The sequence below is a fragment of the Epinephelus moara genome, chromosome 20 (assembly GCF_006386435.1).
Source record: "Epinephelus moara isolate mb chromosome 20, YSFRI_EMoa_1.0, whole genome shotgun sequence".
NCBI classification, from domain to species: domain Eukaryota; kingdom Metazoa; phylum Chordata; class Actinopteri; order Perciformes; family Serranidae; genus Epinephelus; species Epinephelus moara.
In genome coordinates this window covers 44,744,180-44,764,989 of record NC_065525.1, presented here as the reverse complement: position 1 = coordinate 44,764,989, position 20,810 = coordinate 44,744,180, and the positions used below count along the sequence as shown (strand labels likewise).

General features: G+C 39.6%; 1 protein-coding gene across 1 annotated transcript; it reads right to left on the bottom strand.

Moving 5' to 3' along the window:
* Positions 1-1,839: 1,839 nt before the first annotated feature.
* fezf1 (FEZ family zinc finger 1) lies at positions 1,840-11,955 on the bottom strand. Its single transcript, XM_050072923.1, has 4 exons — positions 9,829-11,955; positions 8,498-8,632; positions 7,311-7,443; positions 1,840-4,118 (listed from the first exon to the last, which is right to left on the bottom strand). The coding sequence occupies exons 1-4, from the start codon at positions 10,642-10,644 to the stop codon at positions 3,883-3,885; spliced, it is 1,320 nt and encodes a 439-aa protein (XP_049928880.1). The 5' UTR covers positions 10,645-11,955; the 3' UTR covers positions 1,840-3,882.
* Positions 11,956-20,810: the final 8,855 nt, after the last annotated feature.

Below are 20,810 nucleotides of genomic sequence, written 5' to 3'. Positions count from 1 at the left end.
AATAATCCTGAGATTGAAATCAAAAATAACAACAAACAGACCGATGGAGGGAAAGCGTCAGCTCGTCCTCCTCCGTCAGTCAGGACCAGAGATGTAGAGGTGAAGCTACAAGTACATGAGTGGGTTATTAGCTTCTTACAGAGGGTTTGGGTTCTGAACTGAAGTTAAATTTGTCACTGTTGGCTTTAATGTGAGGGTGTTCACATCCAAATCCCGTCAACCATAGAGGAATTATACATAGTATTACAAATGAAAGACAGTTGTGGTTTCTTACAGCTCGGCTTACAGTAGTTTTGTAGTTCTGACCATCATTTCTGATAATGATAATATTGCACATCACGGAAAAGAAGAGACACAAGCGGTGAGACAATCAGACAGTTTGGAAACAAACCAACAGTTTATCTAAACTATTGAAAGGGAACACACGTGAAATATTGGTGACGATCCCTCGTTGACAAAGAAACGGTGCACACAACGATGGTAAATACAGCTGTCAAGGTTAAAGCAAGACGTGAGTCCGTAAACTGTGATGGATGTTTATGACGGATAGTTTGAGTCCTACTTTTTGGAGGTTTGTTTCCAACCTGACTGATCGTCTGACTGCTCGTGTTTCTTGACTCGAGATATCACCGTGTTCCCAGATCTCAGTGATGAGTAAAATGTTTTTATCACTGATAGACATGACGGACAAAAGAGCAAAAATCAAAGCCCAAGTTGTAATAAAAGCATCAAATCATGCATTGTTGCTCCAGCAGGATGTCAGTGCAGCGTCAACATGTTTTTGGACATATACTCATGAGGCAAACCTCATTTGTTTGATTGATACGCCATAAATGGACCTAAAATAAAGATTACTTTGTCAAACTGCTGTTCTCCAGGTCAAGGCTAAATGTTCATACTCTAGCTCTTGATTCTACATGTATTCCAGAATACTGCAAATTTATCTCATAAACATGTTAAAGCACAAGTTTGGTGTTTTTTTGTTTTGGCTGTTGCCTTAATGTGACGGGATGGACTTTCTGACTTCCTGTCTTCTTTAAAATCATTAAAAACATTTCACAAATATATAGTTTCATTTTTTAAAAAGTCTCAATAATTTCCTACAACAGCTGCTCACTGTAGTTTTTGGTTGGTGCGTTCATGGTAATGAAGGAACATGTTACCCAGTGCGACATATGCTCATACAGTGTACCTAACAAATAAATGCTTAAAGAAATAACACCCCCACTGGTTAGGTTAGGTTTAGGGAATGAAACATGGTTTTGCACTCACATTGCTTAAAAGTACAGTTATGTATTTAATGTACATTTACGTAGGTTAGGTTTAGAAAAACAAACATGGTTGGACATTGTCACGTTGTGCACTTAACGTAAAGTTATGTAGGATAGGTTAAAGAACGTAAAGTTTGGTCGGTTAGGTTTAGAAAAACAAACATTGTTGGGCGTCGTCACATTACATATTTAATGTAAAGTTACATCGGTTAAGTTTAGGAAATCAATCATGGTTGGGCATCGTCACACTGTGTATTTAACTGACAGTTACGAAGGACAGGTTTGGGAAAATAATCGTGGTTAGACACTGTCAGGTTACATACCTAACATAAAGTTTCGTAGGTTAGGGTTAAGATAGTAAAGTTATGTAGGACAGGTCTAGGAAAACAAACATGGTTGGGTGTCATCATGTTACGTGCTTGACATTAAGTTACGTAGGTTAGGTTTGGGAAAACAAATGTGACAACATGCCTTAAAATAACTCAAAGTTCACTTGGTTTCACTTGGGTCATGAACACCGATCTCCTGGGTAAATATAGTGTTTGTTTGAGTCATACACTCCAACCTGCCTGTTTGCTCTTTATACTACTTTCTTATTTACTTCCATCAGAGCACTAGTCATGTCATCACAGCCTTCACACATTCATCTATAACCCAGATGATGGGGTTATAGATGAATTACTGGCTCGTGACTACGTGGCTCATATATGAATTCTGTTACATTACTTTTTGTTGGTATAAGTATGAACGGTGCGACAGTGCGGCTCGCTGATGTGTTTTTAATAGTTTTCTGGACGAGGCAGCAGATAAATCAGGCTCTGACACACACACACACACACACACACACACACACACACACACACACACACACACACACACACAATACTTGTTAGTAAAATAAACTCTGTGTTGGTTTTGGTCTTTTTATGGGATTTGTTAAAAATAAGAAAAATACTGAATATTTTAAAATGTTGGTATGAATCCTGTTTTTGACTCTAAAATCAATGGGTGTTGCTTCACCTCTGCCACATCTCTGGTCTCAGAGTTCATCAATCTCACATCCTGAGATGTAACTGAAAAATAATGAAAACTAGGAATCACTGATGACTAATGACGTAATAATTAGCCACCATTATAATATCATGGACTAATAATCAGAGGACGGCAAATCTAAGTTCTGTGTGTCCTCTGTGAAATGTCCTCAGTCCAGAGACAGAAGCATCGCGGCCGGTCGGTCTGGAGGTTATCTCCGGTCAGTTTCCAGGCTGGCGTCGTGGCCAGAGGAGTCAGAGGGGTCAGGGGTCACGTCAGATCAGGTCTGAGGGGCCCTTGTGGAGCCTGGAGGGGAGAGGACGTGTCCTGATGGCTTTCGCAGGGTGAAGTTCAAGAGCAAGGGTCAGGTTAGGGTTCAACAGGCCTGAGAGGCGACTGGGCTTCCTCGTGTCTTTCTTCTAGGTCACATTTAGGGCGCCACATCGGGGGAAATTTGTACAAAGGAAACATCTGTTATTGGGAAGAATTTAAAAATGACTCTCTGGACTCTATCAGACGAGCTGCTCACAGTTAGTTGAGGGGAATAGTGACCAAAACATACACAAACCTCATTAAAAATATTTTAGTTGTGCTTCACTGACCCGGAACAGGGATCAGAATGTGACAAAATACTGTTGGACTTCATCGGTTTAATGTAAAACTGTGTCTCTGTAAAGCAGGGCCGTACATATCGAGCAGGTCTCTGACTAAAGATTTCACCGCATTTCTTTTATCACAAGGGTCAACTTATATCAGGGATAGGTCAAAGTTGAACCCTGAATAGGCGCCATTATCCCTTTCAGAAGGGACCGCCCTCTTAATGATGTGATTGGTTATCGTCTGTGTCAGTCAAAGAGACCCTGCTGGTGAAAATCTAAAGGGCCACATCACTAATTTTACACATGAAAATCAGCCATGGTCAGTTTTCCTCTGCCAGTTGTCTTCAGTGACTCTTTGTGTAGCTCTGAGAAAATAACCCTGATGATGTCATAGTGATGTCATCAGGGTTATCTTGGCGCAGGCTTGGAGGCTTTAAATGTATGAAACAGAAAACCTGTGTTACAAACTGGACGAACTGAGTTTGAAAGACGTAGCCAGGCAGGGAGGCTCTATTCAAAACACACAGTCCAGTTGCATTGTGGGAAATGTAGGGTCCTGTGTTTTTGGAGCTTAAAGCATACACCAGGAGCTAAAAGACGGGATATCTTTGTCTCTGTGCTTTGATTTTGACTGTTTTTGTCTCAAACTGAACATATGTTTTCTAAATATGGATCAGAATCAGCTTTAATACTTAAATTTCATGGCTGCACATGAACAAAGTGTCTGAATGAAGTCATCTGAGAGGAGGACTGAGTGATCTTCAGGTGAACAAAGCACATTAATCAGTCATTTGAGGGCACGAGTTTCTATTTTATAAAATAATCTTCACCCTAACACCTACAGGACTCTGTAACTCTGGACTATAAGGAGTTCAGTTTAGTTTCAGCTTGACAGTGAGGTCACAGCGGACCTGATGTATTTTTTGGTGTGTCGGGATGAAGGGTAAAGAGTCACTGTTCAGGTCCGAGCCGAGCGTCTCTCAGGCCTGAGGGGGCGACTGCGGGCCGGCCGGGTCGTGCAGCTTCCTGATGTGTTTCTTCAGGTCAAAGTTCCTGCAGAAGCCCTTGCCGCAGGTGGGGCAGGTGAAGGGCTTCTTGTCGTTGTGCGTGTGCATATGGAAGGTGAGGTTGTACACCTGGTGGAACGCCTTGTTGCAGATGGAGCACTTGAACTGCTTCTCCCCGCTGTGTGTCAGCTTGTGGTTCTTGTAGTTTCCTGCACACAGTCAGAGGACGAGGAGTCAGATCAGGACAAGACAAAGCCAAACACTGTGATGCCGTTTGCTCAGTTTTATAGAAAAAATATGAAATGATTTTCAGCAGGTCAGTGGCTCCAAAGCTTTCAGGCTGCTGACCCTTTAAGGTAAAGTCATGTCAAAGGTTGGAGATACATCTGAGCTGCGAGCAGTTCAAATAAAGTGAGGTTTTCTTCATCGATCGTTTCCTTGAATTCTTTTTAGATGCCTTATAGGAAAAACTGTCCAGTGTCTCTCACTGAACATATAGAATATAGAATGCACAGGATTTGTGAAGAAGGAATAAGCAGAATATGCTTTTATTCTTGGAAAAAAAAACTAACTCTCACTGTAACAAGAATTTTTTTTAATAGTACATTTGATATTTTATATATATAATTTATTTGTATTTTACATAGAATTTTTTTTTTTTACATTTTTCTTTATTTTATATAGCAGTATTTTTTTTTTACATTTTTCTTTATTTTATATAGCAGTATATTTGATATTTTATATTATTTTTTTTTATATATTTTATATTATTTAAAGATATACTACTTGTGATATTTAAAATAAATATCAAAAAACACTTAAAAAAAAACTAACTCTCACTGTAACAAGAATTTTTTTTAATAGTACATTTGATATTTTATATATATAATTTATTTGTATTTTACATAGAATTTTTTTTTTTACATTTTTCTTTATTTTATATAGCAGTATATTTGATATTTTATATTATTTTTTTTAATATTTTATATTATTTAAAGATATACTACTTGTGATATTTAAAATAAATATCAAAAAACACTTAAAAAAAAAATCCTGAGATTGAAATCAAAAGTAACCACAAACAGACAGACTGATGGAGGCAAAGCGTCAGCTCGTCCTCCTCCGTCAGTCAGGACCAGAGGTGCAGAGGTGAAGCTACGAGCACAAGGGGATTTTAAGTTTCTTATAGTTGGTTTGGATCTGACCGGAAGTTAAGTTTGGCACTGTTGGCTTTAATTTGAGGGTGTTTGCATCCAAATCCTGTCAAGAGTGTAGGAATCATAGACAATAGAGGTCTTAAATTCTTATTTCCTGTCAATCATCCTGTCACCCCCTCAGATTTATCTTCTGATCACCAAGGAACCACCGTATTGAAACAGAGGGACCGCGGGAGAAAAATGTCACTAAATGATAAGAAAAAAAAAGGATATTTTAAGTACCTGAAAATTACAAACTCTCCTACAAATGCTAATTTTATTTCCGCTTCCACTTCATCAAATCGTCTGATGACACAACCCTCCTGGAGCTGTTTTTCTAATGATGCTGATTGATGATGATTTTTGACCCTGGAAGACGCCACTGGTCGTCCACTTTCACTCTGTAGCTCATATATCGAAATAAATCTCTCTTAACAGTGTCAGTTAAATCTAAATAATATAAATATATTCTGTTACTGTCCCCACAGAATGCTGGCTTTAATCCCTCCACATACTAGAAAAGACTGTGCAACATTCTGTCATTACGCGTCTGTATCAATAGAATAAATGTGATTTTAAGAGCATATGTAATTTCATACTTTACATAGTATTGTAATTTCTCAGCTGGACCACAGTTATTATGGTTAACACCAATCTAACAACCACTTACAGCATGAAGTGTTATTTCCTAGATTGATAAAAATGTATATAAATGCTGGAAATATCTGAAAATCAAATACTTGTATTATTGTCTGCAGCTTTAACGTCACTGCTGCAGCACATGAAAGACTTCCAGGGACCAACTCAAGTCATCTGACGGGACAATTTAGTGACTAACACAAACTACTTTTGTAATTCAAGTGAACAAATGACCAATCTGAGGGAGCAAAGGCACCACACTGAGCACACAGATTACTATACTGAAGAAAATGACTTGTAATTTGAGGACATTTAGCCTGAAAAGATCTGAATTTAAAGATAACAGCCTCCAAACTTCATCGCTCGACTCTGATCTGTGAGCAGAAAACCTTCGTATCATCTTCACGTTCCACCCTCTGACACCAGACATAAACTTTACCACAATAAAGTACAATTACTCACGTGTACTGAGGTGTGTTGGTGTCAGTGGTGGAAAGTAACTGAGTACATTTATTCAAGTATGCGAGTGCTGTCATTGTATCTACTTTTTTTTACGTCTACATTTGAAGGCAAAATATTTTACACTTTACTCCACTCCATTTATGTGGCAGCTTTAATTAGATTCATCGTATGAACACAAAATATACTCATTAAATAAATGCTGACGTGATACAGATTAAAGCACCCAGCGGAGTACAGCGTTAAAGTGATGAACACATGAATGCATCAGTTATTACAATCCTGTATGTCACTGTGATATCTGCATGATAAGTGAAGTATACATTTTGATGGTAATATTTCTGCACTAAGTCAGATGTACTGAACATTTCCCTCAGCACTGGTCAGTGTTTCAGGAGGTGCTGCTGGATTAAAGGTTTGTGCAATAGTTACATGTGGTTTTGTGCCTATTGTATGTGATGTGTGTCACTTTGTAAATGTCTTCTGTTGGATTTTATGACATTTGTATTTATTGTATTTATTGTTAACAGCAGGAGTCTGTCACAGGGACATTAAAGTGTGTTCAGCATCAAACCTGCTGTGTCTCTCAGTCTGTCCCTTTAATTAAATATTACCATGATTATTTGTCTTTCTCTTTTGTCTTTTTATTTATTTATTTATTCAATTTCTCCTCTGACAGTTTCAAATGATTTGGTCTTTTTGGGTCTCAGTATTCTGACTGGTGTTGCTGTGAAACAAAGTGACAGCTGACAGATGCTGCTGATGGCATTCTGCCTGATCTGAGAATGTCATTAAAACACTTTGGATAAGATGGTTCCTTTATTTCTTTATATCCTGTATGAATTATTATAAACTATCACAGGAGAGCACTGACCTCTAAGTGAAGAGTGTGTGTGGTCACCTGACATTTAGAGTGATGACAGTAAATTATCATTATTATAACACATATATAAAGATAAATATTTCATCAATTGACTGAATATTCCAGATCATAATAATAAACAATAATTAAACAAATATTAACGCGGTTGTGTTTCACATTCTGTCTCTGTCACTAACACGTTAAAACACAAACACTTTGGGTAGATGTCTCTTTCACTGTCTCACCTTTCTGATGAAATCCTTTCCCGCAGAACTCGCACACGAACGGTTTGTATCCCGCGTGGATGCGCGTGTGCGTGTTGAGGGTGGAGCTGCGGTTGAAGGCTTTCCCGCACTGGTTACACTTGTGTGGTTTTTCCTATGAAAATAAAGAGGAAGAAAAAATATTGTCATGATTGAAAATTACACATCTGATTTAAAATGAATAAAGGATGTTTCAGGGATTTTACAGTGAACGCAACACGAGATGATGCGTTTAATGACCTGCCTTTCACAGATAATGTAGGGAGCATTAAAGGGAGTTTAATTTTTCATTCTTTTTTTTTTCAGGATTCAAAAACATTAGCTCACTTTCTTTAGTGTAAACATGAGCCCGGGATTATTTTAGACACTGATGTGTTAGAGGCACAGTGAGACCACAGGAGGAGCTCAAACACAACAAACAGGCTGAGCACAGGCGCGAGGCTTCACACTCTCTTGGGAAAAAATAAAATAGAATAAAAAGCAGAACTTGTCATAATTTATATTTATTTACAGATGAGGTCAGTCTGTGAAACCATCATCCACGAGATTTATCATGAAGCAATGTTATACTAAAAGACAATTGTTTTTGTTTTACAGGATTAAAAATGTATTTACCACACACACACGCGCACACACACACACACACACACACACACACTTAGATAATGTTAAACTCCTCATAAAGCCTCGAATAAAACACTCGATTTAATTAACTGAATGAAAAAGTCCCGCCCACAACAAATACAATATGATTGGAGACTCCCATCGACTTCACCTTGATCGACAGGTATTAAAACTATGAAACTATAGTCACGTTAATAATATTCTGATGCTGTTTGAGAGCTGATAACAAGCCCGAAGAAAACAGGCCTTTAATCATTTCATTATTTTTTAATCGGGGCTTTGATGCATGGGAGAAAAATATATTTAATTATTTTTCCACTAGAATAAAAGAAACAAAAAGAGAATTTATTACTAATATATAATAATATGGATACTAATAAATTCGTGCCAGTCTGACTTCCTGTTCATGCTCTTAAAATGGCAACACAACAGGAAAGAAAAATAAAATAAATAAATAAAAAGGTTTTAATATAATCCATTTCTTCTTTAACTGCAGTCTGATTATTAGTTTTGAATGAGATCAATAATGTGTGTGTGTGACCCACCTGAGTGTGGATGATTTTGTGTCGGCACAGTGTGCTCGCCTGTCGGAATCCTTTCCCGCAAACTTTGCACACAAACGGCCGCGCGCCTGTGTGCACGGGCATGTGGCGGGTCAGGTTGTAGTGCGCGTTAAACACCTGAAAGAGACATTTACAAATGTTCACAATAATAATAATAATAATAATAATAATAATAATAGAGTCAAATAATTTAAAAAATGTGTCTCAATGCACAAAACATTTTTTAAATAACATTCACACTGGTTTTTATTTAAAAACAACATTAACTTCATAATTTACTTAAAAAATAATCTGGACTAATTTCAGCCTCTGAGCTAAAATGTAAAAACAACTCATGGCTTTTCCATTAACACCCCTTAAGTCCGAGTTAAGGGTTTATTTAATGGCTCGTGATCGTTTCCATTTAAGCCAAAAGAAAGAGGAAAAAAATAAATCCGGTGCCCTGTAATTATCCGCTTGAGTCTAATTAAATATAATGTGTCAGGGCTCGTTTAATGGATTTAATGTGTCGTTAATAACACAAGAATAAACCTGCACAGCGCGCACTGTGACGAAGACACTTAAATTCATAAATAACACTCGTCATCCTCGAGAATATTTGACTTTGTTGTAACGAATAATGAATCTTGATCTCATAGAAAAAATAACATTTGATTTAAATTAGTTGCATTAAAGAAAAACGGAGAATCCCAAAAGAAGAACACAATTTCTTTTAATAAAACACATCTTATATTAAATTAAGATTTATCCTAAAAAGAGGTTAAAAAATTTAAAACACTTTCAAATGAAACTATTTAAATTGATCCTGAAAGAAACTCTAAATGAATCCTATTTGTTCCATATTCAGTCATATAGTGTTTCAAATTGTGTAGATGGAGTCTTGGTATAATAATGTGTGTTTTCTTTAGAACACAAACATCACGTTAAAACGTTCATGTGATTATTGAATATGACTGATGTGTCTGACTTTATGATCTATGGACACACTGCTGCTTGTTTCTACCTGGTGTCGCCTATAAATAAAACGGATGTATTGTTGTTATTATCATTATTATCATTATACATTTGAAGCATCGTTTTCCAAATCTGACCATTCAGATGATTTGATTTAATGACCCTTCAGCTAATACATTTATTTCTTAAATGTTAAAATATGATCGAATAAATCAGATTTGTAGCTTCAATCTGGATTCTTAAATCGATGAATAAAAATTAAACCCAGTGAGAAACGAAAGGATCCGAGCTGATTGATTAACAGATGAATCAGCTGCAGGTTTGGTTCAGTCAGAGTGTGATGAAATAAATCCTCTCACCTTGCCGCAGACCTCGCAGGTGAACACTTTGGGCTTGTTGCCGGGACAGGAGCCGCTGAGCCGGGCCGCCGCCGCCGCCGCCGCCGCGGAGCCCTTGAAGATCTTGTCTGTGAGGATCTGGTCCCGCTCCTTCATGTAGTGCTGGATCTGACTCTGAGACAGCTCCTTGAAGGCCTGCACGCCGGACACCGGGTACCGCTCCCCGGCCTGCTGCAGGCCCGGCTTGCTCTTCTCCGCCATGAAGGCTTTGTGCCGGGCGGTGAGCAGGTACGAGGCCATCGGATGCAGGTTGACCAGGCCGGCCGGCGGGGGACACGCGCCGCTGTCCCCGCTGCAGTTCAGGTAGCACACGGTGCCCATGGTGGGGAAGGAGGACTGGTTCACCACCCGGGGCCTGAAGAGTTTGTACTGGCCGGCGCTTTGGCTCACAGCGGAGTCCTCCTGCTGGTTCTTATAGTTCAAGCCAAAGCCCAAAAAGTCTGCGGGAGCGGCGAGAGAAGACGCGTCGATGTGGCCCGGATCCAGCCCGGTGATGCTGAGCCGGTGGCCCGGCTCGTACCCGAGCGGAACCAGCGGGATCATACAATGCAGCGAGGACGGACAGACGTCGGGTTTCCCCACGGGAGCGGACTGGAACCAGCTGGGGAGCGGTATCGACTTGGGCTCGGGCGTCCTGGCCATAATCCGGTCGATGGAGAAAGCGAGAGGCTTGCTGCTGCTGCCGCCGGAGGTGAGCATGTCGGAGCCCGCGGGCTGGCTCCCAGAAGCCGGGGGGGAGCCGAGGATCCCCGCTGGGCGGCGGAGAGGACCATCCATCACCTCCGCATCAACCGCGCCGCGACAGCAACAACAACAACAACAACAACAACAAGCTGCTGGAGGGAAGCCGGGGGTCGGTGCTGCTCCTCACCGGCCCGCAGGAAAGGGCATCATCTACCGGGGAACCCCCCCTCCAAATCACCGGCCCCGCTCCCCCTTCCTTATTGACTACAATCAGGGCGGCCGTGGCTCGCTCGATAACGGCGTGCGGAGAGCCGAGACCTCGCCGATCGTTACCGTCCAGGAAGGAGAGCGGAAAAGTAGATAATTTGCTCAATTCTCCTCCGTCGATTCTCTGCACTTATCGCCGCTGGAAGAGGAGGAGGAGAGGAGGAGGAGGTTGTCCCTTACTTGGCAGGACTCCTGCTCAACTGGAAGGTATTTGGTAAATCCCAGGTCCCCTTGTGGTTCCGCGTGACATCATTTTTTTTTTTTTTGAATCGCAATACGCCAGACGCGCAGCGGCCGCGAGGTCAGGAGCTGTCAGAGTTTTAGATCAGATTTGGACGCATCTTTGGCTCCAGCCCTTTTACGCACGGCTCAGAGAGGACACAGAGCTGTCATGCGGGTGAACTCGAGACAGAAAACGGATCGAGATGTTGAACAGAAAATGGATTTCAAGATATCGATCTCAGCCTGGGTGGGCTCCGGGTCTCTGAAGCACAAACTTTGACTTGAGCGATTTTCTCTCTCTTTTCTTTTACGCACCAGATTTTTAGATGCCAAAACCCACCGGCGACAGAAAACACTCTCTCAGACAGACTCTGATAGATGTTTGCTACAGAAGCAACAGCAGAAACAACCCGCGCGCTCTCCTCACATCACGTCCTGTCTCCTTTTTCTCTTTTCTTTTCGGATGCAAACGCAGCCTCTGTTACGCACAGAGAGCAGACTGTAAAAAACTCAGCGGGCAGAAACGCAAATTCCACAGGATGAATCAGTGAGACTGACACAATCATGCCTCCATCCTGTCAGCGATGGAAGCAGTGAGTGGGTTTGATGCTGCGTGGATTTGGACAGAAGATGGAGAGAAATGAGAGTGACCGCTGCCGGCCTGCAGCTGAAAACACAACAAATAAATACAGAACATAAATATTAATAAAGGTATTTCTTTGTGTTGGTGGACTGATGATGATTTTTTTATAAGTCTACACAAAAATACGTAAAAATGTAAACGTTTAAATTTTGTTTTTCTCAAGTAAAGCACGCTGCGCTTTATTTTGGAACAAGAATACAGAATAATATAACTGATTAAAAGCTTTGACTGAAAATGACGAATGTACTTTAAATAAGTGTGAAACTGTGAATGAAAAACAAAAGAAAGCCGTAAAGTAATAAAGGTTCATGTAAAAATAAAACTCTGAACATTCACGTCCTCAATAATCAGAATGTATGAAAGCTTAAAAACAAAAGATAAAACCAGATCTTTAAACTGATGGAAATAACTAACATTATTTATTTGGAACATTTAATTTGGCGACACAAATTCAAACGTGATGCCTTTAATAAACGCCATCCTTCAGTTTATGAACATTAAGGTGGAGTTCATTTACAATAAGGTCCTGTTAGTTTATTATTATCAAGCACATTAAGGACATCTTTAGAGGTGCCTCGGTATTTTAGGGGATGTTGGGACATTTCAGGTGTCAGAGGTCACACAGGATAATCAACACATTTAAATAAAATCACACTTTCACTATGAGGCGTGTAAAATCATACCGTAATGATGTCATCATTATTTCAGGCGTATTACTGGGATTACTGTTCATATTTTGTAATAGATCCAAAGACAGAAAGACACACACACACTTTAGTGTTGCAGTCGCAGCGGCCTGTTCTATTTTGTACTGTTATTTTGTTTGTTCATACACACATACACACATACACACACACACACACACACACACACACATATATATGTATATTTGTATCAAAAAACGGAAGTAGGTTTTAATAATTAATAAAGCAGGTTGAACCTGTAGACCATAAACAGGGCAAATTAACACACTGGTTTTGTTACAGATACTGGTTATATTAATATAAATCATTAACACATATATAGACATTGAACCTGTACGCAACATCTGTATATATCAAATATGTACATATAATATAAGAATGTATGTTACATGTAAAATATAATAACTTTTAATTTCTACTTGTAATTTTTTTCATCTATTTACGTATTTTTATTTTGCTTTTGTTTATAAAATAATTATCATTATTATCATTTATTGTTATTACTACTTTATGAAATGCTTTAGCAATAACATATCTTTGTTCATGCCAATAAAGCTATTTGAATTTGAATACAGAGACATAATTATTACTAGTAGCTATCCGTAACAAACCAGTGTGTTAATTCGCCCTGATTTGTTGTCTACAGGTTCAACCCGCTTTATTACCTTCGCCAAGGAGTTTATGTGTTCTGTTTGTTTGTCTGCAAAATAACTCGAAAAGTTTTAAACGGATTTTGATGAAATTTTCAGGAATTGTTGATAATGGGACAAGGAACAGATGATAAAATTTTGGTGGTGATCGGTTGAAGCGAAGTGGATAAAATAATAAAATGGCGGGAAATCCGAGCTGCTTGGCGGAGGTCTGCGTTATTTATTCAAACCTTCTAATTCTGCTTCCGGTCTGTGTCCATGACATTTTCCTCCTGACTGATTTAATTTCATCCTGCTGAGTGAACATTATTAGTTTATATGTTAATATGAGCTGAAAAACATTCACATATTTGTGAGTCTCCCCGCTGACTGCAGACTGAGGGGAGCTGGTTCAGTTTTTTAAATCTTAATAACCATGATGAACACAGTCATGCTGTTTATAATATCAAGATTAAAAAGGAAAACAAAACTCAAGCTGTAAATTAGGTTTGAACTTTATACTTCACTTTTAAATATTTGTCTCTTCGCTGGGAGTCAGTTTTAATGTTAAAACCCTAAAATCTTCAGTATTAAGGCTATTTTCTTCTTATTGTTTTATTATTAATAACAATAATAATGACTATAATGTGTCCTTGGTCTTGTGTGTGTGTGTGTGTGTGTGTGTTTGGCTCCTGCAGGACTCAGACTCGTTTTTTTGTTGCAGGAAAAAGGTTTGATGCTCATTTTAATGTGGAGAGAAAAGAAGCTGCAGCTGATGGACGGCAGCCAGCAGACAGTTTCCAAAGGAGAAGAGAAGCCCTTAAAAACGTCCTTAAACCTGCCAGATTAAGGTGAAATGAGGAAAAGGATAAAACAATAGGAATCAAAGTCAAGTCCTGAATGTTGTGATTTTAATGAGAAACGTTTTAAACCTTTGGGTGAATTTCAGAATTAAAGTGATCAGTTCCAAATCCAGTGAATGAAGTGATGTTGGGTTTATACTTGAGAGCATGTGCAGTGATTAATGGATAAAAACAGGCTTTTTAAATTTGCTTTAAACTTCAGACAGGAGTGAGAAGGAGATGGAGGAATTTTAAAAGCAGTTTAGAGGGATAATTGTTCCTATACACAGGCCTGCAATATGTTTTAAGTGTTTTGATTTATTGGTGCTTTTATTGACAAATCCTCACAGATTTCTTATGAACTGTTTTCCCTTTTTATCTCAAGGGTTTCCTGGAGCTTCAGCAGATTTTCTCTCTCTCATTTTTTTATTTTCTATTCATCGTTCCTGCGAATAAACTCCTTTATGAACTCTCACCCTTTTTTAAATCTTGATCTTCTCCTTAATGCTCTGCTGGCTGCACCACTACTGAAGAGGGAGATACTATACATATATGATTTATTGTTGGATGGGTTGAGGTCGGGACTCTTCATTCAAGCTCTTACACACCAAACTGGAGAAATCATTTCTTAATGGAGCTGCTTTGTGCACGGAGGGTATTGTCATGTTGAGACACGAGAGGGACAAAAACACAAAGTAAGAACACGGCTGTCTAAAATATCATTTTTCCTTTCACTGGAACTGAGTGATTAAATTGCACCTTACTGTTATTTCCTTTTTAGATTTTGCACGTACTGTTCTGCTATTTTCATCTGTTTGTATTTTTGCACTCGTCTAACTTTGCATTGTATCTTATCTTATTAAGTCAGGGGGTGTCCTCATACTTTTGGCCATACAGCGTGGTCTTAATTAACACATGAATTTTGTTTTATCCGCCCCAAATCTCACATTTTCTCCCAGTTTGTTGTACATGCTGTGGATTTGTGGACAATATATAACAGTGTTTACATATGTTGATACTGATTCATTTTCCAAATTCTTACATAATAATTTTTTAACCCCATTTCCATGACTTTATTCAAGCAGTTTAAAATAGCTAAGGCCTGCAGCAATCAGAGCGCAATTCTGAGTGTGCTATGCCTGAAGACAGTAGACACAAAGCAGTGACGTTATCCGGTCTGGTTATGGCCTCTGTTGAGCGGCCTTTTGGTTGTCTTGACGTTTTCCCTTGAGCAGAGCTGTATCTGTAGTGCAGGTTTGCCTCTCTCTTAAGAATGGTGTAGGAATGAGTCCTAAAACCTGGCTATGAGTTAGCATTTTAGCACCTCTGGTTCCCTCGTCTTGAAGTCAATGGGTTTTTAGTTAGATGCCTGAAACAAGGTCTGTGGTTAACACAAGCTTTAGAGACTTTCATGTTTTAATTCTACAACATAATCTGGAAATACCTCACTCATGAACTTTGAAGCTTTTATGTGTCTTCAAAAATTGCTAAATGAGACAACAGAACGTCGTCACATGACTGTAGTGGAGTTTGTTTATAGCCTAACGTTAGCATCTCACTTCTGGCGATCGCTTTAACGCTTCACAAATCATAAAAGTGGTGTTCGTTTGTGAAGATCATCTTTACTAGACTGTGAGAGGGGGCGGGGTTTATGACCTACACTGCAGCCAGCCACCAGGGGGCGATCAAGATGTTTTGGCCTCATTTCTGAGGAGTTGGAATGTCATCCATTCTTTTAAAATCATATAATCTGTTTTGTCATTAGACAAAAATGCTTTTTAATTTTAGTCGTTTTTATGCTTCATAGTTTTCCATCTAGTTTTAGTCAGTAGGCGAAAATTATGATGAAAAATGTTCGTCAACATCCCTTTCTCCATGACGCAGATGAGACGTTGACAAGCTAAAAGTAGATTTTGCCAATAAAACTATGATGACATATATATTTTGTTTCCGTTGAACAGAGGAGACGGAATGAAAATGTTAGTGATGGACTCTCAGACATTCAAAATAAGACATGAGGAGAGCTAAATGATAATTATTTTGTTTAATTTGTTAGAAAAATGTTTTTAAGAAGCCAAGAATGGCCGTGCTCGCATCTTTTATCGCAACACATTCTCAAACCTAGTCATATATCGATGTTTGGTCATGGACTTTCTACATCGAGATACGACTTCCAAGGTATCCTGGGTGTGTTGGTTGTTGACGTTCTGGGACTCCGAGTCAAGTTCGGCCTGTTACATGCATTGTCTGTTTTCAAAATACACTTCTGTTTTCACAGGAAATTTACAGCTTGCATACAGTCTCTTTCAAAATAAAAGCACTACATCGGTACAACACTGCAACTTGACGTCTTTTTCCTTCAATAACAAACATGTGGTTGGGTTTAGGAAAAAAGAACAGGGTCCGGCTGTACAATGTTAAGGGACACAAACACCGGCCTCCCAGATGAAAGTCAGTGGTTGTTGGACCCATCCGGACCATCCTTCTCTGACTTCCACTGCTAGGTGCCATTAAACAATAACAGCGACAGGCTGTGTATCATGCCGATGTGAAAGGACGGCTTTCTTCGCCTGTGTCTTGACGCCGGGAGTCATTGACCAAGCGCCACATTTCAACAACTTCGGAGTAAGACCGGGTTGTCTAATGCCGTATAAGCAATACGAGATCAGAGCGTTGATGAGTGAGCTAACTCCAGTAAATAGTCTGCACCAGGACGTTTCGTTGGCCTGCAAAACACTCACATCCAGGGCAGCATCAGTCGTTAGCAGGAGTCGTGAGCTTTAATTTGGCAGCCAATAATCAGCCACGTGTGTCTGACTGTGGATGGTGGAGCTGTTTATTGGATTTTGCAGAGTTTGTTAGTTGCAGTGATGGCTGTTAGCAGCTAGCTCCATTTGTTAGCCACTGAACTGCAGCAGAGCGAGCCAGACTTCACATCTGTTGATCCTCGCAGGACTCCACTAAGTCCGGACTGTCTAGAGAAGGTTTATGGTTTGTTTGCTGTTTGACAGGCAGGTAGGAGGTTTGGTTATCTGTGAGTTGTGAGCTTTTTGGCTCAGTGTTTCGTCTTCTTGAAAAAAAAAAGGTTGTTGCCGAGCCTTTTTCTTCATCATTTTGGTTAACAAAATTAGCACTGCTGGAAAACATTTGTTCCAATTTCATAACTTTTCCAGGACTTCATGACCACGAGAACCCTGATGATACAATCACAAATTTCTCTCATATAAGAAAAACCAAAAAGTAAGTTAATCTTTCGTTTGACTTGACGTAAAAACTGAGAAAATAAAAATCCACGATGGCGAACACACAGGTGCTTTAAAAACACTTTTAATTGTGACACTCAGATCAGACACCTGAACAAAGCAGGTGCACAATAAGACAATATAAATATACTCCTTCATATAGGTTTTTGTCCTTTAGTTTTTGTCCTTTGAACTGCACTGACACAAACTGGACCGGACAGTTAAAACAAACGGCAGGTTGTTGCACACAGTCAATCGAAGGCCTACACTGAATTTACAGGTAAAACTCTTTATTTTTTCCTGAACGACGACACGCAAACAGACGGTAGTGAATGAATGAACAGCAGTGATGAGACGCTCGGTCGGCTCACAGCTGCTCAGATTAAACACATCAATCAGATTTAAAACTCCTAAAATGTCCCTGCTTAAAAAAAGAAAGAAAAAGAAAAAGTCCAGACTTTTCCAGTTGGTTGGCACGTTTCTAAGACTTTGATCGATGTTGGATATGATGCACATCAGGCAGTACGACCATATCACTCTACAGCTCAATATTATTATTCACAACAAGTAAATATCACAATGAACAGAGATAACAGCAACTACATCCACATGTAGTCGTGATTCTGAACAGTTACTCCCCAGTCTCGGAGTTCCAACCATCTGAAGACCTTCGTGTGGTGACCCTTTGTGTGTGGACCTGTGTCCTGTTTCACTGAACACTGAAACATGTGTCAGTGATATTTTGTTTTGCAGTGGACAACCACAGTAGAAATATTTCATTTTTTGCATTTTGTACCACCTGAGGCCAACAGTTGTCGCTCAGCAGTGGGGACATTATCAGCTACAGAAGGTTTGAAAACGACAGCAGAGCAGCAACGTTTCATCAGCTTGGAGTTGTAAGAGTTCTTCTGCAGAGGTGAGACTCCAAACAAACATTAAGCTACTAAGTACTTCCTGTCTTTGTTCTGAAAGCTCAACCCTGACAGACTAAAACTTGATGGACGATTCTGCGAAACAAGTTTAGATTCCATGACAACGCTTCAGAGCACTGAACGCTAATGTTTAATTTTTACTATATCTGTGCAGCTGCAGTGTGCTAAGTAACGGACAGATCCTTGTGGAAATTGGGGTTAAAGGATATTCGTGGTGTATCACAGCTTGGGTCTAATTTTCACAAATTTGACCATCAATTTACACAACACATTCTCACTACGACCTTGTAACATATCAACGTTTGGTCATGGACTTTCCACGTCGAGATACGATGTGCAAGGTACCCTGGGTGTGTTGGTTGTTGACGTTCTGGAACGCTGTGTCAACTTCAGCCTGTTACATGCATTGTCTGTTTTCAAAATACACTTCTGTTTTCACAGGAAATGTACAGTTTGATACAGTCTCTTTCAAAATAAAAGCACTACGTCGGTACAACTCCACAGATTGCTGCTCAACAACAAATGCACATGATTGGGTTTAGGAAAAAAAAACAGGGCTTGACTTAACAATCTCACAGGAAGTGAACACCGGCCGCCCAGGTAAGAGTCAGTGGTTGTTGGACCCATCCACCCTTCTTGAACTGACGCCACCTTAAAGGGATAGTGCACCCAAAAATGAAATTTCAGCCATTATCTACTCACCCTCATGCTGAGGGAGGCTCAGGTTAAGTTTTAGAGTCCTCACAACACTTGCACAAGGAATGTGAGGACTCTAAAACTTCACCTGAGCCTCCCTCAGCATGAGGGTGAGTAGATAATGGCTGCATTTTCATTTTTGGGTGCATTATCCCTTTAACTTTCGTTGTTGACCGACTGCGTTTCCCCCTGATGCTGTTAAACAATAGTGGTGACCGGCCTTACATCATGCCGACGTGAAAGGACAGCTTTTTTTGTCCGTGTCTGACGCCCGAAGTCACTGAACAAACGCCAGATTTCGGAGACCGGGTTGACTTACAACTACATTCGAAGTCTCTGGAAGTGCGACAGCCAAAGAAAAATGAGCAGTCAGACGATAAACAGGTTGGAAATAAATCACCGGGTCGGACAAAACATACTTATTGTTCACTGTAAACATCCATCACAGTTTACAGACCTACGTCCTGCTACAGTTTTCACCTACTGTACTTACAGTGGACGGTTTTATGACCAACATCTCAGGTGTGCTCACTTTTAGTTTGATATTCAAATGGTTTACATAACCTGGGTAAATCGTCTGCTACTGCTCGTGTTCCTATTGTATTATCTCAGATGTTAACTTGTTGAGTTCAATCTTTATATTACCAATAGAAATGATGCACACAACTACAAAGACCCAAACTGTAATAAAACCACAAATATCCTTTAAGGTTTGGGCAAAACAGTAAATGGAAACATCCTGATGGCAATTAACAAAAGCTAATGTTAATAATTTGATCTGTGACGCAAATCTATGGAGGCGTAATGTATTCACTTGAAAAAAAAAGGACACCTGTTTTTCTGAATTAATGAGATCATTATCGCAGAATTCTAAGAAAAGTTTTCACGAAAAAAAATCTGCTCGTTTTTCTGAATTAACAAGTTAATAAAATCGTAAATTCTCGTTTTCTTCTGAGTTTACAAGATTATTATTTTGTTAATTTTAGAAAAATAATAATTTTTTCAATAAAACTTTTCTCATAATTCTGAGATAATTATCTTGTTAATTAAAAAGAAGAAGAAAAGAAAAAACATCTGATTCTTTTTTTCTCAAGTGAATGCATTACACTTCTGAACAACTCTTTCCTCAGCATAATAACAGCTGAACTTGCTACGTACTCATTTACCACACTGACTTTACGTTCTGCCTCGCTACATAAAAGACACTATCATAGAAACTTTGGCGTTGGATGTAAATTGTGAGTCGCAGATTTGTCGACGACTAAGGTGAGGGGACATGGGGGTGCAGGGGAGGACAGCTAGGGGGCCAAAGAACAGCGTTTTTGGTGGGAGAGTTGGATCTGCATGTCCACAGCAAGTTAATCAAAATGCACTAGTGGCACTCATGATCCCCAGAGGATGAATCCTAACAACGTCCTGGTTTTCCTCTGCAAACTAACCCTAACTCTTTTTCATTTGGACAAGAAATATCAAAACCTAATGAGAAGATATCGATGCAGTGTCCCACGTTTTGCCCTCAAGAAGATAAACTCATGATTTCCTGTAGCCTCATCCCCAGGACACTGACAGGGTAATGCCGAAAACACAGGCGAGTTTCAGGCAGGGGGATTTTTTTTGTAACATAGGTCAGTATTTATCAGGAGTCACTGGACTCTGTTTACTGACAGGCTGCAGGTATCCTCTGGCCACAACTTGTAGCTGAAAGTTAAACTATCCGCAACTTTTAGTTTGCCGTTGAAACAAAAAGTCGCAGCTCGCCACAGGCTGCACTTCATGACTGCTTAGCGTGAGGCTCAAAGGAGAGCTAAATCATCGGCATAATGTTCATGCTGTCCGACCTAAACAGCAAAACATCGCCTTTTAAAATGACCTATACAAGAGTGTTTCTGACACCTCCAGGGTTAAAGGGAAATTTCGCTTTATTTCAACCTGTCTCCTATCGTCCTAAATTTGTTTCAAGTCACTAGTGACATAAAAATAATAGTTAGCATGTTAGCCGTTAGCCTAGATACAGCCAGGGCGCATAGTAGCGTCAGACCTGTTAAAACGTAAGTGAACGGGCAACCTTCAAGTGCAAAGTTA